The sequence below is a fragment of the Malurus melanocephalus genome, unplaced genomic scaffold (genome assembly GCF_030028575.1).
Source record: "Malurus melanocephalus ecotype Western Australia unplaced genomic scaffold, MMel_1.1 scaffold_52, whole genome shotgun sequence".
NCBI classification, from domain to species: domain Eukaryota; kingdom Metazoa; phylum Chordata; class Aves; order Passeriformes; family Maluridae; genus Malurus; species Malurus melanocephalus.
Genome location: NW_026623284.1, coordinates 1,214,902 through 1,239,450, shown reverse-complemented (window position 1 = coordinate 1,239,450; position 24,549 = coordinate 1,214,902). Strand labels below are relative to the sequence as shown.

At 40.1% G+C, this 24,549-nt stretch overlaps 1 protein-coding gene across 4 annotated transcripts in view; it reads right to left on the bottom strand.

Annotated features, from left to right (window-relative positions):
• Positions 1-5,913: 5,913 nt before the first annotated feature.
• The window catches only part of PRKAG2 (protein kinase AMP-activated non-catalytic subunit gamma 2), a 209,617-nt gene continuing 190,981 nt past the window's right edge, over positions 5,914-24,549 (bottom strand). The window contains exons 7-16 of one of the 4 annotated variants that reach the window (XM_057365399.1): positions 21,659-21,740; positions 20,081-20,139; positions 18,600-18,645; positions 17,882-17,936; positions 15,919-16,045; positions 15,075-15,240; positions 14,719-14,756; positions 11,466-11,612; positions 9,747-9,840; positions 5,914-7,270 (exon numbers count right to left, since the gene is read on the bottom strand). In XM_057365399.1, the coding sequence (XP_057221382.1) occupies positions 7,239-7,270; positions 9,747-9,840; positions 11,466-11,612; positions 14,719-14,756; positions 15,075-15,240; positions 15,919-16,045; positions 17,882-17,936; positions 18,600-18,645; positions 20,081-20,139; positions 21,659-21,740 (846 nt within the window). In that variant the 3' untranslated portion in view covers positions 5,914-7,238. The remainder of the gene's footprint in view (positions 7,271-9,746; positions 9,841-11,465; positions 11,613-14,718; positions 14,757-15,074; positions 15,241-15,918; positions 16,046-17,881; positions 17,937-18,599; positions 18,646-20,080; positions 20,140-21,658; positions 21,741-24,549) is intronic. The other 3 variants (XM_057365396.1, XM_057365397.1, XM_057365398.1) reach the window with 3 other exon arrangements.

Genomic DNA, 24,549 nt, shown 5'->3' with positions numbered 1-24,549 from the left:
GGGAGAGGCGCGCGCCAAGGCCCCGCGCGCGTGCGCGCGCAGCGTGAGGCGGTTGGTGCGTCCCGCGCGCGCTGCCCGGGCCCGGCCCGGGCCGGCCCCATCGCGGTCCCTATCCCCGTCCCTTCCCTAATTCCCAAAGCCTTCCCCTTCTCCTTCCTGGTCTCTGTTCCGGCCCCTTCCCCAATCTCCGTCACCTTGTTCAACCCCGTCCACATCGCCATCTCCGTTCTGGTTCCCATCCCTGTCCCGGTCCACATTTCCGTCCATGTCCCCGACCTGGTCCCTGTCTCCGTCCCTCTCCCAGTCCCGTCCCTGGCCCCAGGTAAATCCCGTCCCTGGCCCCAGGTAAATCCCGTCCCTGTCTCCATCCCTGTCCCATCGCCGTGCACATCCTTGTTCCTATCCCCTCCCCGGCCCTTCCCGGGGGCTCCTCCCCGGGCCGTGGGATCCGGCGCTGCCCCTCTGGTGTTCCGGGGGCCCGCAGGCTGCAGGGGGCACGGCCGGTCCGGGAAGGGCCGCTCGGCGCCGCTTGGCGCTTGTTTGAATTTATCTCTTCAGAGCGTTCCCCGTGCGCGCAGATGATTTATGCCGGGCCCCAGCATCGCTAAAGTGCTGGGAATTGAACGGAAGGGAAGGCGGGGAGGCGTCTGGGGGCTTGGGAATGGTTAACCATTGGATCCAAGCAGTGGAGAGTTTTCCGCTTTGAAAAGAGGGCAGCATGTACTGGTGGTGACCGCAGCACTTAAAGCATGCAGAATTTAGGCGAGAAAGACACGAAAAACAGGAATGTCGTATTTCCTCCTCTACTACTGATTTTGAACACTTTGGGTTAATATCTACCCTTTCCGCATTTTCTTGAAAAATGGATGTTAGAAGTAACTTTTTTTTTAATGTGCATCTTGTCTTTTTGAGGAGCAATGATACCTAACATGCAATTATGCCACGGTACAACTAAACCAACTTAACAGCTGGATAATGTTAAGGGAGATGGATTGGCTTCTCCCTGATCTCATCCATCCATTGCCACATGTTCATCTAACCTGGTGAAGGACAGAGAAATAAAGGAAAAGAAAGCCATTTGTACACAAAAGTGATCTGCTTCTGGAGGAGCAGACAGGCTCTTAGGAGATAGCTGCATTTTTTGGGATAGTGTAATTATACTCTTTGGCTTCTGGATTATGGGGTTTTACAGGACAAGTGCTGGTAAGCAATGGAACAGCAGGAGTAACAGCCTTCAGTGAATAGGTATGCGATGGAAGGATAGTTATTTCTTGAGGAAACGGGGTTTTGTACTTTCTCAGTGATGGCTGTGCTGATACAACTCTGCATGCTCATTCTCTGTGTCCAGCCTCTCTCTTTTCCACTCACTACAGCACAGATTCCCATTTCATCACTGCTTTCGAGCATCACCCTCTAGGGATTGCTGGGATTTGGGGGCCCTGCAGAAAAACAGCAGCCTGTGGAAATCCAGCCTTTGTGAACAGAGATCCTGTTCAAAGCTCTTCATGAGGTGCAGAGGGACTGCCCTGCCTGATGTACAGTACCATATTCCTTTTTATCTTGTGTCCTTTAAAAGGCATAACTGTTTATAAAGGACATGAGGATTGCAGTAGCCATAAACCTGCAGGACCAACCCGTGGAGCTGTGCCATCTTTACATTTGCTCCCTCTGGAACCATGCCATGGTCCAAAATTTGGGCTTTTTATGAGCCAGAAGACTGGGAGGACTGATATAAGAATTATTTTCCAGTGACATACATGGATTTGGAAAGATAGCTGAAGTTGTGATAATTATGCTTTCAACTTTCATCCCCTTACAATTCTAATTATTTGCCTATTGAATTTTGATGCCGGTCTTTTTACTGTGGTGAAATCTAATCTGTATTTTCAGAATATATATCCGTACCCCTCCCCATGCCCAGAGTGGGGAGCATCAGCATTTTGTTTCATTTGTGAGAATTTCTGGTTCTGCTCCCTCCTTGACACTCCACTTCTTTTGATTAGGTCTTTTCCCTTTTTCTTACCCTACTCACTTTTTGGGCCAGGGTCTATTTATCTGGTTTCTGTTGACTTGCCCCTGCTTACTCTGTGCTTGTTTAGGGAGGCTTACTACTGCAGCATTTCCATTTTCTCCCTTTATTGGCTCAAATTACAACGGAATTGCCTCACCTTACAATATCCTTGTACTTGTCAGCAGGAACACAAAACTCGTTCTTTCTGGGCATGGGTTTGTTTTGAGGAGAAGCCTTTTAACTTCCTTTTCTTCTACTGTTTCTTTGGAAGGAGTTGGCTAATCCTTACTCCATGAGGATCATGTAAGTGCTTCATTCTCTCTTGACTGGGACACTCAGAATACAGGCAAATACAGAGCTTTCATGGAAGTTTGTAGTTTTTCCATGCTCTAGGGCTGGGTGACACCGCTGATGGCCTTTGGCACCACTCTGGGACACTGCTACTCAAGTGGCAGCAGCTTAAGCAGAGATGAGAGGATCTGGATTGCAGTAGGGCTGTCACTGCATTTCTCCTGCCCAGGTGAAGTTTAAGCATCTCCTGGAGTGCTTTGGAGCAGAAGGAAAGCACACCTGAGGCTGTGCATGTCTGATCCAGGCACTGTGCATTCTCTGAACTTGTACTGTTCATGTTTAGGGCTGAACAGCCTCACACACCAAGCACCACTTCGCTGAAATTCTCCCCCTGCCCCGTAACAACCCAAGTGTGATATTCAGGTTGTGTTTTCCCAGGGCAGCATTCCATAGCATCAGTAGCATTAGGGATTAGGGTTTTGCCCATACATTCCCTGGTCCTGCTGCAGCCTCCTCATGAGACAAGATGCCAAAGGGGAAAACTGCCAGCACCAATGGAGTGTCTGTGGAGAGATCAAGATGCTGAGGGAGGCTGGACAAACAGAAAGTGACTTTCTTTTGTTGCCTGTATCAGTTTTTTCCTGATGGAGGAAAAACCACAATAGATTTCATGTAACTCATGAAAGGTAACTCAACAGCCAAGTATTTTTATGCTAATCCAGTACGTGCAAACCCACAGACACCCAGCTACTCAGCTCCCAAACACAGAACAGCTCTGACTTGTACCTTCAATTCCTACAGCAGCAATTACCAGTGCAATTACCTGCTCTGTCCTTCAGCAAACCGGGACCTTCCCCAGGAGTGTTTTGAAGTGTGTCCAGTGTTTGCACTGGGCGTGCTTCCACAGGCACAGCACAGCCTTTGCTGCCCACAGAGGTTACAAAGTACATTTGGTTCAGCCTTGCACTTGTTTCTGCTCCCTTTTGCCTTCTCACAGCGATTTATTTTGCAATAGAAAAACTGGCAAAATGTTACTACGAGCAAATTAAGGGACTAATGCATTTCAGAGGGGCTGCTGACACCACAGGTTGCTGCCCTACAGGTCCTGGTGGGCAGCTGGCAGGGACACACATTCCATAGTTTTTTTCTAAAGGAATGAGTTTGATGTGTGAGTACAGGTCACCTCCTGCCTATTCACTTCAGCGGGAACAGGTCTGACAGCAACCACCAGAAAACAAATGAGTACCAAGAAAGTGACTTTCAAAACCACATTTAAATTAAGATGTGAAGAGTAAAGAGCAGTGTCTGCAGAACATTCTTTTTGCATAAATGCATTATGTGGGTACAAGGGTAGCATTAAATTATTCGGGATGGCATTTTCCTCTGGAAATTACCCTTAATAAGTGTTCAATATGGGTGAAAGTTCACAGAAACTGTAGAAGTAAACTGGTTACTTCTAAAGCAGCCTGGAGAGCTCACTGACAGCAGCTACAGAGCCTGCTGTGAGACAGGATTAAGCACGTGTGGTTTCACTCCTAGTTGGACCAAAACTGAAAAATTCCCAATTTACCCTATGCTCACTCTAAAAATGGCAAGGAGTGCACTCCATGTGGAGTCTTGGAACTGCTTCAGTCAGATTCCTCCTGTCTACCGCGAGGACAAGAGCTCAGGCCTCGGAACTAAGGATTGTTCTTTCTGTGCTACTCCAACATTCCCAGCACAAGTCTCCCTAACTAAAAGATGAACAGGTCTCAGGTACACAACTGAAATTCAGTTCCTTGCAAACAGAAATACTGCCTGATCTCAGGCCTTTAACCTAAAGGATTCCAGAAGTAAAACAGGAAAATGTTTTTCATCAATGTCAGCAAAGGGTGATTTTTCCTCAGTTGAGAGCATCTCTAGCTACTGACAAATACTGAGGGCTGAAGACTACTAAGATACGTTTCCTTAGTGCTAAGCAGCTAAAAATATCCAGAGTAAGTAAAAGCCCTTCCAAGACAAAAAAGCTCTTCAGAATAATTATCTTTCACAGACATCTCTTGCTGGGCAAGGAAATGCACAGGAAAGCAAAGGCATCAATCCTTTTACAGTCCTCTGGTTAAAATAAAACCCATTTCTTCACCTGCTCTATTGACCAGGCTTTCAGGAGTCACAGGGGACATTTACTGACTGCTCTATCTGCAGCATGGTCCTGTCTGTGGCAAGAAAAGGAGCTCCTGGAGCTGTTGGTATGGTCTCAGATCTTTAGGTGCTGCTCGCTGCCTGTCCAGAGGGGGAAATGCACAAGAACTGGAGTTTAATGACATTTTGTTAATTCTTTTTCAAGGCTGGGGCCTCTAATGAGCTACATGAAGAGCCCTAGACTAAAGCTTTAGCTGCACTGTCCCTTTAATCTGGAACATGCGGCAGCGCTGCTGAGTCACCCCTCTTCTCTACCCTCATTTACTTACTCCTGTCCCTCCTTTATGCTGGAACAAGCATTTTTCTAGCTCTGTAGAAGAAAACTGATCTGTATTAAAGATGACAGAATTCCTTTAGCTTTGTCTACTGCATCAGCACCAGCACTTGTGCCAGCACAAGCTGAGTGCATTTTGATGGCGCTGCTGTTTATTGGTGCTACAGGGGTCACACCGCGGTTCTGCCACTCATAAATGCAGAGTTCAGAGCTGAATTCCAGAAAGAAAGCTTGGATATTCTCTAAACAGAGTTTTTGTACACTGAGGAGGCTCCTCTCCTCAGTCCTGGGTTCACAACGTCAGAAGCACTTGTAATAATGCAAAAACATGAACTCTGTACGTGGTTGTCTGAAAACTGCAAATTCATTCTGGCTTTCTGCACACTGCTGCGTGCAGGCAGGCCCGCAGCATCTGCACAGAACAGGGACAGAAGAGTTTGTGCTATAAAATATATATTAAAAAAGTTATCAGTGGTTCAACCCTTATCTTTAAAAATACCTTAACCAGAGGGCTGATGAATGCTCATGCAGATGAGTGATAGATCTCATGATGCTTTTGGGCAATTCCTGCCATCCCATCTCCCAGAGAAGGCTGCAGTGCCTGTGCTGGAGCAGAATCCTGGCTTTCACAAAGCTGCATGGCATTTGCAGGTAGCACTGCTACCCACTTATCCCTCATCAGAGTTACCTACCACAAATTAATCCCTCCACACACCCTAGGTAGAATGAGAGCCACTGTTTAGTTTCAATCACTCCATCTCCCACATGAAGATGATCAGAGCTGGGCTGGTGTCAGCTCTTGATGGCAGCAACCAGCACCAGACCCCGAGGTTCTTGCTGTTAGGACAAAGCAGCTGCTCCAATTCAATACCATCAGGAACTGCAGGGAACAAAATCAGTATTTACTAAGTCAGAAAAGGTGCTGGAGACCTGACAATGTTTTTCACAGGGTAAGAAAGTGGGAGAAAGTCTAAGTGAGCAGTTTCCACTGTATACTACGGGAATATTTTTAATAATGAAATATATCTGTAAGTAGAAAGTTTTCACACATTTAGTTCAAAATTTAAATCCTTGTAGAAAGTTTTTGTAGAGTTTTACATTACTAGTACTTCAATATTACTGTTAAATATTACTATTAAATTTACATTTTATAAGCAAACTGAAAACTGTTCACCTTTTACCTCCATTAAAAAGTAATGGATTCCTTTCTTACATTATTCTATTGCAGTATTCAGGCTGGAAACACAGTACAGAAGTTGTGCCTGCAGTATTCCACCATAAACCACCTCTAAAGTCAAAGCAAAATAAGAATGCTCCTGTTCCTGGTTTGCAGTAATCCAACTGCATATACATTCATACCTGTGAAAGAACTTGGCACCAACTGCTAAAACCACACTGATGTTGTAGGGTTTAATTTCTTCCATCTACAAGAATCTACAATTATAAAAGTCTCATCTTCAAACTTTACAGTACATTTACATTAGCAAATACCCCACGGCTTTCCTCACTCCTCCACTTCTGTACAAATCATATACAATAAAAAGTTTCGGGTTTTCATTGTACAAACATCATTTTACACTTTAATACAGGTGAAAATATTGTCCTCTGGCACCTCATTTCCTCCGTGGTGCCTGTGTATGACAGTACAGAGCACTTTCTATCCATGCTTCTGAAATCTTCAGCTCAAGTAATAACAGACCGATCAACAGGCCACAGCTTCTGCAACTCCAAAGTTTTAAATAATGAGAAAAATCTCCCACTTGTTTGTATAACAATCAACAGTTTATTAATGGATATGGTGAAATTTTAGCTATCCACCAAAGATGTGTAAAAAATTGTCATGAAAGTAAAAATAAATAAAGCTGTTTTTAAATCAGTCTTGTTTTACATTTCAGTTCAGAATGCAACATTGAACACAAAACTGTCATTGAAGTTTTAAAGAAGTCTACCGATACCCAAATTACAGCTTTTATGACAAATATAATGAGAACTGAAACTGATTTGGTTTTAGGTTTAAAGACTTTCACATTCAAATACAGTGTCTCGTTTAGCACAACACTTCCTTTGACAGTGATGGGCAACAGTGATGACATATTGCTGTATTTTGACATAAGGCACTATGATATGAATATGCCATACACTTGCCTTATGTCACATATATCCATTGCTGACCAGTGACTTCTGTCAAATACAAAATGAAAAAGTTTCAGAATACAGTGCATTTTAATGAAGGACATCATGTGAAGTCTTCCAGCAAATGTTTTGAAGACATTTTGAAATACGAGCCTACATTTTAACATAAGCTTTTGTCATGCTGCTTTTTTTGCGACATCACTGGGGGGAAGAGACTCATCATCCATCACTAAGTCCCAAAACACATTCTCAACCATCCTGCTCTGTTCGATTGCAGTCACTGCTCTTGAGACAAACGACCCAGAAACTTTATTCAAGTTCTCCTACAAACGTGTACATTCACAGCAGTCATTCGCTCTCGTTCTCCTTTTGTTTGGCACCTGGGAACAGAAGAGGAAAGCAGCTGTGATTTGCTGGGGCACACAACACTGGAAAAGCTCATTTCAACTGCTGGAACTTTGTCTCATCACATTACCAGAATTTGAACACTGGACACAAGATTTATAAAGAACAAACTGTGAAACTGCTAAATGCCAATGTGACACAGAGTGAGGGCAGCCTCGAGGCCATCACTGCTTTAACTTCATTGATAAGTCTAAGATTCCTTCTCGGAAGTCACTCCAAGTGCCTTTGAAGAGTCTTCCCAGCACAAAAAAAACCAATTAGTTAAAAAACTCCCAAGCTGTCCCTTAGCTTAGAGACAGCTTAATAATCACAATAGCCTCAAAAAAAAAGAGTTCTGCTTGAGCACAAACTATGGAAGAATTCAGTTGAACTGCACTGTGTTGATGGACCCATTTTTCCAGGCTCAGAGTGAGATTTTGCTCACAGCGGGGATCTGAGAGACCTGTCCAGCAGGATTGTGCAGCATCTCACCTCTTCTCCAGGTCCTCAAACATGCTGGACAATGACTGAACCCTGTGGTGAGCTCGGATTCAGCATCCAACTCTACAGGGCAAGAATCTCTTGCCAGCAACCTGGAGCTGCTACTTGTAATGTATAATCAGACTCTGAAAKGTTCATTAAATACATCCAGTTTTTACATCAGAACTGGTAACTTTTTTCCCTAACATAGGCTGGTCTTAATTCCTGCCAGTCAGTAAATTTTCCTTTCTAGTCTGTGAAGAGAACCGGACATATGATTTATCTGGTGTTCTTAGGAGCTAAGTCCTACTTCACACTGTACAAATCAGATTTACATCACAGACATCCTCCCTGCATGAGACAAATTCTAGTCTAAAACTGGGCAGCATCCAATGCTTAATTGCTCACCAAAAATACGTTCCCTCACCTCATCTCTTCCAGTGCACAATCCTGCCCTCTCTGTTGCTCTAACCCYCTGTCCTCAGTACCAGACTGTTCTGTGGACAGGTTCAGTGTGCCAAGCTGCCAAAACTGCAGCTTTTTTGCTGGCTCAGTCTCCTGTTAGCTCAGTGAGTTAAAGCAGCTCAGGGAACTCACAGCTTGGTGATGCCCCAGAGTGGGAGCAGGAACTGCCCTTTGCGATAATTCCAGAGCACTTTTACATCAGCTCAGAGTTCCAACGTAGGTGTCCATGTATTTCCAGAACAAAGTTCCTTTGTTGGTATCCTAATGAATCTTTTCTGTCTAACCTTTGCCCCATTAGCACTAAATTCTGCTTTCCTGGGATCCTCCTATCCTCCACTCATGGATGAAATTCCCTCCTCTGCCTGGAGAAGCATCATCTGCCTGTCTCTACATCTCCCTCTTCTTTCTCCAGGCAAGGATTCCATTTGACCCAGACCTCTGGCCTGGTTTCTCATCCGTGCTGTGTTACTTGCTCTTGCTCTTCCAGGTCATTAAAAGGATCCAGATGTAGTGACACAATACCTCCATCAGTATCACTGATTACTTCTCTTCAGAAATATTACTATTTAAACAAGGTACATTCCCTGGTTGTCTTTTTTTTTTAAGTCTACAGAGGAAGAACACTTTTGCATAATTATGTTATCTATTAGGGCAGGTAAGAGATTTCAGGTAAGTTCACATTTAGACTTTTTTTTTTTTTTGAAGAATGCATCCATCTCTATTTGTTCAGTCTTTTTTTTTTTTTTTTTCAAGAAAAAAGGGTAATAATCCTCAAAACATTTTGCCTTCCTCACAAAGCCAAAACAGGGCTTTGCTTTAGTTCTTGTGACACTGAAGTAATTGATAGGGTCAAAGTGAAGTTACAGTTAAGAACATAATGCAGGTTAAGAACTTGGGCAAAACTTACAAAACCAAACAAAAGCCAACCAAACCAATGCCTTATAAAAAAGATAAAAGCAGCAGGAATAAGCCTATTGGTGGACRCTCTTATTAAAATAACCTGATCATGTTTAGCTTGATCACTAGAGATTTAACTGGATCTCACAGAGATTTCTGCTGGAATAATTCTGGTGGGCTGARGTGCCATCTCTGACTTATGTTGTGCCCACCAAGCACCGGTGAACAACAGCAAGGCTCCAAGAAGAAAAGTTTTAGTGGAAAACACAGCTGCACCCACACTAGGAACACCTGGCCAGAGTACAGAAACTCAGAAGGTGGGGAGGGTGCCCTGTTGTAGATGTCCATACATTCAGCTTCAACCTATTAAAACATTAATCAAGACCATTTTTTTTTTCTCTGGAAAAAAGATACATGAACAACAGGGACATTCATGAAGCTTTTGCACACCTTCTCCAGTGAACAGGAGACCAACGATTAATATTCAGCTTTTTCCTGAAATGATTTCTGTATTTAAGAACTWTAATCAGTTACAAAAGTTGAAAATCAGACATTTATCACCATGAAACAAATGAAACCCAGCAGGCTGTACAAAGGCCTCATGGCCAGGCCCTGAGRGCAGATCCATACCTGCAGGTGTGAGTACCAGAGCTTGTAGGATGTCAGAAAGGGAGATGATACCCACAATGCTATCAGCTTCATTCACTACCACCAAGCGATGAACCTGCCAGCAGGGAGAAGAATCTGAGATATATTTCCCTGATTTAAAGCAGCCAAAGCAAAGAAAAACAAACAAACAAAACCCCTCAAGTAAAGCAGTAAGAAGACAAGTAGGAAAAAACAACCCAAAACGGTTCAAAATGTCAGTAATAGCATTTCTCTCACAGCAAACAAACACGCCTGCCCTACATAAATGAAAATAGTGCAAGTTTAAAAAGCACACAGCTATCTGACATGGCAACAGAATCTGATATGAAGTGACAGGTGAGTYGAGATCTAGGTCTTGAAAATATGTCTGCTCTCAAAAAGTGACACTCACATCAAACACTTTTCCCCAAGTTACAGTCTCTGCCCAACTTAGCCTGTAATCTCCAAAAAGTAATAAAATGAAGATTCCTTCTGAAAAAACTCTCAGCAGAGAGAGGCACAGCACTAAAAGTTGTTGTATTTTGACATCTATGAGTTGGTTTTAACTTAATGTTTTCTCACAGGGCTACACAGTTGAAACTGAGTGCCAGATTGGTTTCAGAACAATTCATTTTAAACAGATTGAGACAGAAAAAAGATTCAATTTGTCCATGCAAATAAACACAAGGACACAAATTGGAAGAAAGACTTATCAACACTAAGACTGTATTTTCAAATAATGATCTTATCCTTACAAGCTTCTTCTACAGAACATTTTACACTACCAAAGTTTTTTCCTAACTGTAGGAAAATAGGTGGCTGCTCCTGTATCCTGAGGGTAATTGGCCAGTGCAAGCTGTGGGAGGCCACTGGAGAACCAGGAAAGTGTTTGTCCAAAGTTCAGAGCCTACTACATATTTACTTTTATCCAAGTGAATTATCTCTCTTCACTATTGAGAGGAAATACTTAATTTTTGATGGAACTATGCTGGTGATATTTTAAACAGGTTTATTAGTCTCTGCATATGCAAATATTTAATAATTGTATTCCTCTCTCAGTGTAACAAATTCAAGAAAATGGACAATGTAATTGTTGCATTTGTTTAATTGCTTGKAAGATCAAGCAGTTGTCTGGCAGCTAAAAATAGCTTTGTAGTAGTTTTGACTGACTCATTTTTACATGTAATCTCACTGTGTTTAGACTGAACGAGAGGGTAGGAGTTGTTCTTAAAACCCAAATGTCTAAAGCTTCTTAAGATAGCAATAAAAATAATCCAAGTTTGAAATCTGTGTATCAGCAATGTTAAAATTACTCAGTTTCAGGAGGAAGCTCAAGCAAATGCAGAAAGTTACAAGTAGAAATTGCCTAATGGAGGTTCTTGGGGCTTGCTAACAAAGGGAAGTTTTCCTCTTATCAAGTATATGCCTGTTTACACAACCCTAAAAATAAATAGTGTAATTGAYGAAGTTAAAGCATTTAAACAGAGCAAGGCTTTGCATTCAGTTTATAGGTAATGCTATAMAACAGAAATGCAAATAACTGAGTATCATCACACACTATAAAATATTTTGCCCATCCCTAAAATCTGAGTCTATAAAGCAGACGGAGACCTAACACACATAATTACAAACAATACTTTCACCAAGTAATCAAATCAAAGAGGATAAATTTGTACTGTTAGCTCCACAACACAAATTTTAACTTACTRTGCAGGCACTCACCTCAGCCTTCACTATTCTATCCACAATGGTCTCCAGTGTTTCCAGCATACTACACTTTACAACACCTTCAAAATACTGAGAGCGGTGCTGTAGGGCTTGCGTCACCGTGATATCTAAGTTATTATACGTTTTTTCAGCAGCAAGATTCTGTAAAAAAACAAACCCAGGCCACATTAGACAGCTCAGTACTTAGTAACAAAGCACTCAACAGAGTAAATATTTTGGCACCGAGTAGATAGGCACTTCTGGTCTAAGCTGAGTCCATTCCAAGTAACATATTAAACAAAGCAGATGCTCTTCAGCTCCAGATTCTGGAAACTGTCAAACACACAATTATACTAAACACCATCTGACACACTGGGTTAATTGATAAAACTGGTGATATGCATTAGGCCAATGAAAACCTTACTTTGTATCTCATCTTCCACTTGGGGTCATTCATACTGCTTTTGCCATGAGCAGTAAATGCAAAGGTGAARTTCTTTAGATTTCACACCACACAGAATATACAATGTTTTTGTTGCCTGTTTTTCACAGGACTGGGGAGGACACCAGCTGCTCTAAACACCACCCATGGAACAGATCTTGGTGGCTGAGATCTAAGTGGAGAGCAAATTAATTCCTCACCTTCTAATTTGTGGGCTCAAACTCCCTCTCCTGGACTCAGCTGGTGCTGTCATTCGATGACAATTTTGTGTGTTTGGATGCATTTTAGTAAGTACTATAAAAATAATATAAATGAAATCCCATCCCCACCACTAAAAGCATGAGATTAAAAGAATTTGAAAGCTGACATTGTCAACTTTCATTCTAAGAACAGGACYGTGCCTGCAGTGAGGGCACGGTCCAGACCTGCAAAAGCTTTCTGTAGGTAAGACCATAGTGGGATTTCAGTAGTGCTGGCACACTCTGGCCTACTGATTTTGCTGCTGAGACACTGAAGGAAGAACAAAGACAGAGCTTTTAAATGAAAGCAATGGACCAAGCAATAAAATTAGATTAATTTTTGGCTAGAAGATACTCAGGTCAAGTTTTTTGACTGAATTACAACTGAGCGTGACAAGACAGGTTTGAGAYGATTATGAAGATAAAAGTAAATTTAGTTAATTCATTTAACCAGGTCCTAATGAAGGACATTGAGAGGACACAAAAAGCCTCTGCAAACTGAAGTCACCCTGCACGCAGTAACTAGAGCAATACAAAGTTATTTGTATGCATAATTCCATTCCCAGCTTTCTCCAATCAAGAACCTGAAAATGAATTCAGAACTCTTAAAATGGAAGAAATCTATCAGCTTAGCCAGTTGTATACACAGGCATAGCTTCAACCACCAAAAAAGCATATTAGCCACATGGTTAAAAGTTACAAATCACCATCTTGGAAATTAAATTCTATGTTTAGTGGAAGATCAGCTCATACACTTCATTTTACGTTTTGTTTTCTTCTTTTAAAGCTGAAGACAAGGTTGAAGCAGACTGATGAAAACCTGAAAGCTCAGAGGTGATTATCTTCTAAGTAAATTCCAAGCAATCAATGACACTAACTCTTTCCCRTGTTAGTAGCTGGGWGCAAACAAWTATRTCCTAAAGTTTCTGTGATGTGAGRTTTTTTYCCTGTTCCCATTATATGTATTTTCAAATAAATGATCCAACATCTCTAAAAATCCTATTAATTTTTGTTGCCTCATCCCTTAAAATGAGAAAAGAAGTGAAAAATGTAAGGAATCCTCTTCCTTTTGGGGTCTTTCTGAAGAAGAACAGGAAATGAAGGAAGCTTGTCCTGCCTCAAAATCTAACACAGTGACAAAATAAATTGGAACACTGAATCCAACAACTGTGAAATTTCATTGTCTTTGATACATCAGGTCATTCTCTCTACAGCTACTGCCTATTCCCTGACAAACTTTTATGGCAGAACAAGCTCTTACACAGCAGGGAATCCCAAATAACAAATGCCTAGCAATGACAGGCAAGAGCAGTGACATCACAGAATTTTTGGTATTAAGAGCAACATTTGCAGCCAGAGACATTTATAAGCTTGAAGTATTTCCACTTAGGACTATTCTTCTTTTTACTCAAGGCGTTCTAGGCAATGTTTTAAACATCTGGATTCTTCATTAGTACAGGTGGTTGGTGGCAACCTGGGCAGTGAAATCTCTAAAAAACAATGTAGCTGTCAGATGCTGCAGTTAGAAAGCAGGTGCACACAGCTGGGGGGGAAAGGGAAAAAAACAGATACATTTTTTGAGTTTCTGAAAGCCATGAATAGAAGAGYTCTTGCTCTCTGAGGCTGGTAAAYCATGGCAGCAATCTGACTATGCTGCTGGAATCCTAAGGGAAATCCAGAAACAGTGTCCTGGATCAGATTTAAACCAGAAGGAATACAGATGTAATACTCTGCAGTCTGAGACACAAAAGAATAGGCCAAGTAGTTTTTAGATCACTGAGAAGGTCAAGTCATACAAAGTATTCAGACTGCACTGAGAAATGTGTGYTCTCTTTGGAAACAGACTGTGGAGTGGCAGCAGCTGGAAAAGGAAAGTCCYTGTTCAAAAATAGAAACAAACAAAAAGAACRGAACAGTTCAGCTGTAAGAGATCTACAATGATCACCTGGTCCAAGTGCCTGACACTTCAGGGAGCAGCAGAAGCTGAGGCATTTTATTTAGGGCACTGTCCAAGTGCCTCTTGAGCACTGACAGCCTGGGGCATTGATCATCTCTCAGGGAAGCCCATTCAGTGTTCAACCCCTTCTTGGTAAAGAAATACTTCCTAATGATGTCCCATCAAACCCCTGCAGTGTGGCTTTGAACCAYTCCCACATGTCCTGTCACTGGATCCCAGGGAGAAGAGCTCAGCACCTCCCCTCCTCGGGAAGCCTCCAGAGCAAGGAGGCCATCACCCCTCAGCCTCTGTTCCTCCACACCAGACAAACCCAGAGCCCTTAGACATTCCTCAGAGGACATTCCTTCCAGCCTTTTCACCAGCTGGGAATCCCTCCTCTGGATTATGCCCTCTTTTTGAACAGCCAGATAGAATTTTGGGAAACATCACAGCAGTAGATGCCTCTGTGCAAACAGTAGTTCTAAGGCTAAATTAAATAAAAGTACTGATTAAAAAAATTATGTGCAGCGTGATTTGGATCTCTTTCATTCAGTTTCTTAACTACAACACTAAGGAACAAAATAACCACTAACAATTCCCAAATACTTACTATATATAAAATATTAGACAGAATTTAAGAGATATACTTACTATTACATCAAATTTGGAATAAATATCTACAACTTTTCCTAAAAAGAAAAGTAAAACAGAAGTTAACAAAGTGTTTAAAATACAAAAGCAGTTTTCTTGCTTTCTGCTTTCATCTGTTAAAATTCAACAGAAAGAAATGACGAGTCAAGAAGGAAAGACTGAAAAAAAMCCCAACCTGTCAAGTGATAAAATTCTTCCAAGCTCACCAACCTACATTTTGCATAAATATTTCTTTATATTCMCTTTCTTCCCCCATGCTTTTTTATTAATTTTTTTACTCTTTCTTTTGTTTTTCCCCCACCCCAGCATCAATCCAGGGTTCAGCACCACTTCTCTTAACACACTTTTGTACACACCTGACTCATCCACAACAGGTAATGCCGATATCCTTCGCTCTACAAATATATTCAAGGCTTTAATGATAGGAGTGTCTGGATGTATGAAGGCAATGTTGTGATAAGTTCCTATTCCAAGTTCATCCAGATTCTTCTTCATAAAGGCAGGCTTTGGCATCTCTGACATCTAGGGAAGTCAGAAGGAATGTATTTACAGTGTAATTCACTCATCCATCTGCAGACTGCAAATGATGGTTACAGGTCACTGCAGTTTCCTGCTACCAAATTAATATAAAACCCAAACAAGCTCAGACTTGAGGCATTTCTGTTCAAAGCAGCTCTAAATTAATACAATGTAACTAAGATTTTTGCTCTTTTTTTTTTTTGTAGTACCACATCACTAAAAGATTTAGATCTTACCCTATGTCATTYCCACTAAAACTGGAGAGAAAAGACAGAAATTAATCTGAATATTTATTCTGAGCTCTCTCATTGCTTTGWTTGGTCTCCTGTTCATTGCTGTGACTAACATTACTACAGAGAGTAATGGCAATCTCATTTCTGTGGGGCAATTAATTTTTCTTTTCATGTAAACAAGCTTCTGAAGCTGAGATATTCCAAAAGGACTGCAAATTACTCCAACAGACAAGTCCTTGGTGTTTAGGTTTCTTTAAAGGACTGAAACAAAATAAAGGCAAAGCCCAGGTCCTATATCAAGCTTTAATTTCTCTGTTACCAAGAAAGATACACACAAACACAATGAACATGCAAATTTATCAATAAATTTCTGCACTAAGACTTTTAAGTACTTAATTAATTACTATGGGGAAAAATCAGTTAAACACAGCACATTTTAAATACTTACAAAAAGCTGGAGGAACTTGAGGATYCTTTTATGGGTAAGTATATAAAGTGCATTTCCACTGACTGGATCTATAACTGGCAATCTGTGGATTTTGTTTTTGATCAATGAATATACAGCATCAAAAAGGCTGAGGAGAAAAACATTCATTATTACTTTAATGAATTCTAGCTAAGAACAAGTAATGCCAAGTGATGTATATGCATACATTTGCAAACCCATACGAAGTATATGTGGTAATTATATGTATTATCTTTAATGTTATAAAAAACGTAAGTTGAAGGATTTCAAATTAACTTTTGCGGCTTTTTGTTTTGCAGTACATCAACAATTATATGCTCACGGAAAACTAAATCCATTAAGAAAATGTGATGGAAAATTCATTTTGTGGTATAAAGTATAGCAGAAGTATTTCTTCACAAGTGTAAATTGTTTTTCTAGCAAGTGCYGTGCTTGTAGCATCCCTGCACTCAGAATGGGCTTTTCTGCTCAGAGACAGTGAAAAATGAAGTTYTTGCACTTCATGAATCTCAATCCCAATTTTTTTTAACATTTTCTTTGAAGAGCATTTCTATGGCTAAGTGCATATATGCAATTAACTCCAAAGAATTATCYAATAATTTCACTGAATTATCACTGTGGACTGGCAAAAAGTTATCCTCAGGAGCTGTAAAACATTCCTCCATGCACTGCAGACTACAACTTAGCAACACTCCAACCTGTGCAAGGCTGCTCTTCTTGCAAGTGACATTTTTGTTTTTTTCCCTTGTTGTTAGTAAGACCATGATAGAGTAGCTGACCAGCAACTGCAATAAATCAACAAGTAATGATATTGGTAAAACTCTGATACAAACTCCTATTTGCTGAAGAAGGCTTCTTCCTATACAAAGGCTGTGTGCTCTGGGTCCATCACAGGGATGAAATAGCCCCATTTAATGTACACAGATTCCACTCCTGGAGCAAACATTTAACAATTCCTATGTGCTGCAGTCTGATTGTCACAGCACCCAAGCCCATTGCTGGATCAGGTCTGAAGATGACTTGCTGTAACCTTTTATAAAAGTTCTACTGCATCTTCTTTATTGTGAGGCTTCTCTTGCTTCACCTYTGACGGAAAACTTTAAGGCCATTTTGTTATCTTAATACTCTTTGCAACCTGCCACTATTCAAAATACATCCCTCATGACTTAATTGAATGACTTATTMGTAACTAAATGGCAAATCCACTGAGGATACTGCATAGCATTACTTTGAGGTAATCACTAAAGCTCCCTTCACCAGCTTCCTTTGCCAGTGAAGGATTGCCACAAACAATCACAGTCCACAAACAGAAAGCAAGAACTTCATCCTCCAGTTCAGCAATTAAGTAGTACTCAAGATTTAAGTGACCAACTAAATCTCTCTCTCAACTTATTTAGTAAATAAGGCATAATGACAGTTTAAAAACTGTTACTTTCTATTTCCATCAAGAAGAAAAGGACAGTCTTTTGTATTTTAAGAAACACGGCCCTATAATAGAGCAGAACAAACCACAGAGATATTGTCTTTCCTTTATTTGAGGGAAGTTACTTGCCCTGAAAAGAACTTCAAGTTTCYAGTTACTGATCAAGACTGAACTGCAGGGCTCTACTGTTTTTATTTTCATGAAATAAAGATGAGCTGCAGGCTAGATTGAAGGGTCATCCTACTGCCTGTTTTGCCTATTTTGGGGCAATTAATTCTGACCCATGTCTAGTTCATTTACCAGAACAGTTATGCTGATAAAAGGCAAAAGTTCAATTAAAAATCCCCTTCTTTGAACAGCCAAGAAAGTCGTCAGTTGCAATAAAAAAGTATTCTCACACCTTCTTGATTGTATTAAAAGACAGTCTTTCACTGTTGCACTGTAGTTTACAACGTAAGTTGTTTCTTCTCATATAAAGAAGCCTTAAATTCAAGTWAAGCAGAATGAACAGCAAAATCCTACCTTGCATCTGGGGAGATGTTCACTAAAGGTTTAAATGTCTCTTGTAAATAAAGCTCTGTGGATAGAAAATTAATAGACTGTTACCACTTCACATGAAAACATTAGCTTTTTTATGAAAGTATTTTATGAATTCATTTGTAAAAAATTAAGTACCAGATAGCAATACACAGTTAGTCATTCTGCCATTTATGTGCAGTTCTATATATTGATATTAAAGACATAAAATGCAAAAGCAAGACTAATACTGATACCAGCAGAGGTCACTACAATAACAGCAAATAATCCTGCACTCATTCCTGGTTCTGTGAGTGTCTGCTGCACAGAGTACMTCCATGTATTATTCCAAGGGATACAGCCTGTTTTTCACACGGAGCTGCCTCCCTGCACTCAGCACTTGTGCTCACACCCAGAACACTGCATGACTTTCTGGCTGCACCGTGCAGCTCACTCGGGCACAGCTCTATTCATTCCCACTCCACTCGTTTCTTTTTCTTTCTTAAAGAGCCAGCTTTAAGGGGGGCAAAGTTTTATGTAGCCCAAATCACCAGCCCATGTGCTGTTTCAGACAGAAAAATAAGCAACAGGAAACAAAAGAGAATTCTCACTACTTCTGCTTTCATTAAAAAATATGTGAAGTCTATAATGAATTTAAAAATCCACTATAATGAAAAAACATCAGAAACTAGTGAATTATCAACCAAGAAGTAAATATTCTTACCCCTCCAGGTTTCTATCTTGTGCTCCTCCAATTCATAAATCTGAACCTACAACGGGTACATGAAGTTCAACTTGAAGTAATTTGATTTTAAATCCGTCATTAACATTGTAAACATTTGAGTAATTTCCTTTTATTACATTACCGAAAATCTAACAAGAGTGAGAGCAGTCCAGCACAACATTTCTTATAACAAGAAGAAAGGGTGCAATTCTGCCCAGGGCAGAGAACAATTATGGATCCATCATTTCAGGGYACAGGAAAGACCTTTTACAGGTGTACATTTGAAGTCCAGTTCTTTTCTGCACTCAAAGGCATCCCCTCAGTAATTTCTATCACCTTCCAACAAGAATCCAGGTAATTCCTCACACACCCACAGCAGTAAAAACCTTACCCTGATCGCCTGACTTCTTCATGCTAACAGACTAATGTTACTTGATTATTAACAAGCAAGAACACTTATTTAGGGAGAARCTACCTGGATATTTCTCATCATTCAATGGTGGATATTATTCAGCACATGAAGAGCAATGTGCTTCACACTGTAGGTGTCCTGATTTATTCAGAAAGAATGACTAAAGTCACTTCAGGAATTTTATTTTCAGCATAATTTCGCCTATCAAAACTAGAGCATTCCCTGATGGAACATTCATTTATTTATTTTTCTTATAGAAGACTCCCATCAGTCACTTAAACATGGCCATTCCTTGGCTAATCCTCCTTACTGCTGCCAGTTTAAGCAGAACCTATGAATAGGATCTAAGACAAAATAAATGAGTGACAACTCATTAAGTAAAGTCTCATGGGAAAATCAGTAATATTGATGTAGAGTGTCATTACAACATGGAAACAATTTTAAAGGAGTTACAAGGGTACCAGCACTGTTCTTTTGTTCCTTCCCCCTCTCCTTGTAAATCCCCAGGGAGAGAAAAAGAATTCTTTAACATGAAGAAAGGACAGTGCACCACATTATTGGCATCTGATGAGAATTTCACTATAAATTTAAAAAACGTAACATTAGCTTTGAGAAGGCAAATACATCAGATGTCTGCTCCATCCAACTGTTCTTGATTTTTTTAGCCAGTAAAACATAGTACATATGTTTTAATTGGTAGAGGGGGAATTGTGATTTGCCAGGAACAAGAAAGGGATGTAAATGTTTGTATGAACAAGCAAACTAGAGAATTTCATCAACTGACTGCCAATGGGAWTTTCAAATTACAGTTAATTGAAGTCAACCCATCTCCAACTGATTGTGCAATTCAGCCACGTAACTAAAATATTTGCATATATTTAACTAGTTTAACTTGTTCATTCTACACCATCACTCCAAGAACAGTAATTTTTTACAGCATCCAAGGCTCTGTAAGTTATCATCCAAAGACTTAAGTAATAATGACAATCATCATAAACCTTTCAGTTTGGTATTTCAGTCTCTGCACTGTATGGCCCATGATCAAATTACAGCTTAACATCATACTTACCATTGGAGACTTATAGTATCTATGCAGTATGTTAATGAAATCTGTAATTGTTAACATTCCTGTAATAAGGGATACATAAAAAAAAAACATTGTTTAGATATATACTTAATATACAGGGCTTTTCAGCTATTTTCTCAATTTACATTCACAATATGTAATTTAATAAATGCTAAATTAATATATTACTTGTACAATTTCAAAACCATGTCTATTCACTTTCACATTGACACAGTACTTCAGAATAAAAAGACATTTGAAGTAATATTCAAAATCATAACCTATGTGCTTCTCCTCACTTTCAATCTGACTCAAAAAAACCCCTTGAATTCAGACCACATCCACYCCCAAAAGCATGGAAAGAAAAGAGGGGATTTAGAACATTTTTCAAGGTTGGAGAACTAKTCTTGCCTTTCATTTTCTTTTTGAATAAGACACATTCTCATTATGTACTTGCCAAGTCAGGCAGACTCCTAGACTCAAAGGAACAGTATAATCCATTTCTCTTGACTATTACTTATTACAGAACTTTATTCAATCATTTCCATGGTAATCCTCAAGGTCTGTATTGGAATGTGACTTTTCAAAAGAAAAAAATAGCACATCCATCGTATATATATACATATACATATGTTAAGCACCAACACCAAGCTATGTAATATAATATTGATGATTAGTTTAGTTACCTGAAAATATTAATCTTTTTTGAGCTTTCAAGTTCTAGATTTGAGAAGATGCAATTGCTYCACTGTTTACTACTCTTACATGTAAACTGAAGAAACTAAGAAATGGGGAAGGGAAAAATTAATCTGAAGGTCAGCTTTAAATCATAGAGCTTAGTTAGAAACAGAACATGAAATGGAAGGAAAATAAAAACCACAGCACTCCTATGGCGTATTGAAAGAAACTACTGCTCCTCCCCTCTTGGATTTAAAATATTTTAACAAATGCTTTACTAAGTCTCTACCATTAATTTCCAGAATCCTCAACCTACGTTCCAGGTCACAGAATGTACATAAAATTCTATTTGTCATTGCCACTGTGACACACTGCACTGTGACTGCAACAGAGATCTAGTTTTGCAAGATTATTGTTGTGGCAATTAATGACACAATTTTTACCAACAGCAATACATAGATCTAATGTTTTTCACCGAATATAGGACATCTCTATAGCATTAGTTCAGGTTTTAGAGATCCTCAGAGTTCAGAGATTCTTACTGAGCTCAGGCTCGTATTGGACTCTTATTAGGATACTGGAACATGAAATTATTCTCTTTATAGTTCCAGTTTCCAAATTTCCTTTCTGTGACCATTGCCTTTATTTTTAAATAAACACAGAATTGAAAATATTAGAGATTGTATTTCAGAAGATTGGGACCTAAAGGAAGCATCATGACTATCAAGGCAGAGCAATGCTGTGAAAGCTGACAAAATTTCCCTCCTCTCAAGGAGGAAAAAGAAACTCTCTTTGCCAGTATTTCTCCAGGATGTTACATGATCACCAGGCCCAGACCACATTCTGAAACAATAAAGCATCTTGGAAATTAAAGTAACCCTGAAAAATATGAGAACTACTTACCTACAAAACTCTGTTTTTTACTCTCCCACAGTGGGGCTGCTCTGACACCATTTGCCACCAAGGCAAAAAAGGCTTTCTTTACCTGGAAAAAAGAAAAAAAGGAAAAATAAACAAATCTTTGCCTACCAGACACCAACAGAGGGGTTTCCCTTTTCACCAGAAAAAAACCCCAAAAGTAGTATAAACAAGTAACTGTTATTCAAAACAGAACAGAAACCACACTGGCAAAAAAATCCCCTTAAGCCTTTTTTTTTTTTTCTAAACAGTTAAAAAGCTAGAAAACCAGATCTGTTTTTCTTTTACTTTGTGAATATTCTAAGTGAAAGCCTCTGATATATCCATAAACTTCAGTCTAACACATGAAGACTGTGCTATGTTCTAGTCAATGTTTACTACACCAAGTTGTTAAAAAAATGACACTGAAACAATAGCAGTGGCATATCCCCTATGGCTTTTAGACATCTGATTTATATACATTTTAAAGATGTATTTTATTATTTTTAATATGACTGAAAGTTAAAAAAATTACCTAGCCTGTTTTGCTGCTAAAGCAATCAACCAAGTACTTCAATTTTTTAATGAATTAATCTTCCCCAGAATCAGAGGTTACAAGGTTTTGGTGTCATTCTGAAAAAAATCACTTCCCTGTGAACTCTGACTCTCTGAAGACCAAGGACTCAGGCATTGGTGCACCTCAAAATCCTGCTCACCTGGAGATATGTGCAAGCACAATATCCTTCCTGTCCTGCCCACACCCCTCAAGAGTCTTCCTATGCAAAGCACAATACAGAAGTGATGGTTTTTGCTCAGGTCTTGACGTGGCAAAAACCAGGACACAATGAATCTATTTCTATATCCATGGAACTGGTCCTTGGTCMAAAAAACACAGAATTTCAATCACTTGATGACTGCAATCTGAACAGATCATGATCACACAGTGGTATTTTAAACATCTGATTTCGATTATATCCCAAATGGATCCTCTCCACAATAGATTTAGGAATAAAAGGGCTTCACAGTCAATTGAATCAATGAAGTGGAGGCAAATAAAAATGTAGGCAGTTATCTGTATTTCTTGCTATCTCTACACAGCCTGCCTGCTTTCTCCCTGAGCATGAGAAGCAAATCCACCCTCTGAATACCAGCAGATGACAGATGTCAAAGCTGCCTCCTGACTTGAGAGATGCTATATCATCAGAGAGCAGAAATAACCAACAGCCATCACTCCTAAACCACACTGAAACTGAAGAAACCACATGGGGGAAAAACAACAACAAAAACCCAGGACCACAARTAAGACAAAATACACAGCATTTATCTGGAAAATGGTTAAACTGAAAGATCAGTGTTTGGCCACCCTGCTGACACAAGGAGGAGTCAGGCTAAACAAACATTACCAAATCCACCACAGGAGYATCCTAACTCATGAGGAAGACTGAAACCACAAAGAAACCCTCCAGGCAAGATACATGAAGTGTTCCCACATAACAGCATCACACTCTGAGTTAATGCAGCAAGAGCTCAGAGCAGTGAGCTATTTATGAGATATTTATGGGGAGCAGATATGAGATGGATGCGARTTCACAGAGACCAACTCCACCTTGGGGCAGAATGAGTTCTAACCATTCTTCATCAAAAAAGGGAAAAGGACACTCACACTGCCCAAAACCCTGAACCTTCAGCTTTGGTATCTCTCCCCTGTGAGAGCCATCACATGAGGTCACAGTCACTGTCAGTTCATGTCCCCAGTCTTTCACAAGAGAAAGATGTTCAGGCTGGATCAGAGCAAGAAGGGAACAGCTAATCTATTAAAGCCAGGGGGAAACAGCTTTCTCCCAGATAGCAATCATCCAACTCAACTCCTCCAGCAAGTTTACAAACCCTGTAATTGATAACCTAGAAAGGAAAGCCAACTAAGGACTGCAGGCAGTCTCCAAATYCCTGCTACTGGTTCTTTCCCAGACACAGCAGCAGCAAAGAACACCACCCTGCACCCTGCTCAAATGGCTGAGACAGCAAGGCTAAGGTATTATTTTACATTCAGTAAAGACACTTGAASAGAAAGAGTTCCAAAGATATGCTACACAAGATGCTGCGCTTGTAGACAATCCAAAAGGAAAAAAAAAGAAGGTTCTTCAGAGGATAAGTTCTTGACCTGATCCTGTTTGATTTACTTGCAAGTTATTTGTCTTCAAGAATCACAAGAATCTTCAGAGTTAGGTGCCACCTTGTCTAGCTTGAAACGACACACTTGGGAAAAACTGAGGGCTGCTGAACAGATACAGCTGCTAAGRCAGTCCAGAACGAAATCCTTCATAAAAGACAAGGATTTTAGCTTAGGCACTAGGATATTAAACACTTGATGTAATAAATCACCAAAATTTAGTAAAGAAATACTTAAACTCAACCCCCTGGGCTGTCCACCTAGACCACAGCTCAAGTGACATTGCTATTGTTTTCTTTAGTTGTATTTGGGAAAGCACAACATGTCCACCTTTTAGATAAAGTAACAATGCCATCCGTTCTTAGTGTTAATACTTGTCTTCTGTTTAAGTAAGGTAATTACAGAGCAAAAATCCAGCTTAATTCTCACTTGCTAAAACTGCTTGCAAACACAAACATATACTCATCCACTCACACTTTCCTGCAGTTTCTGTGGTCGACCAGTTTCAGTTGCCCAAAGCACTGTTTGGTGGCCAGCCAAAGTACCGGGGTGTGGAGCTGGGCTTCTGTCCAGCACTTTTAGATGTTTCAGTGATGTTCATGCAGAAAACACCCACAAGGACCTTACTTTCTGATGATATATGGTTAGTAGCTTTGAAGAGCTCCACCATGTCCCATTTTCAGACCTCCAACAGTGTCATTAATTCTCGACCCCCCAGACTTGTGAT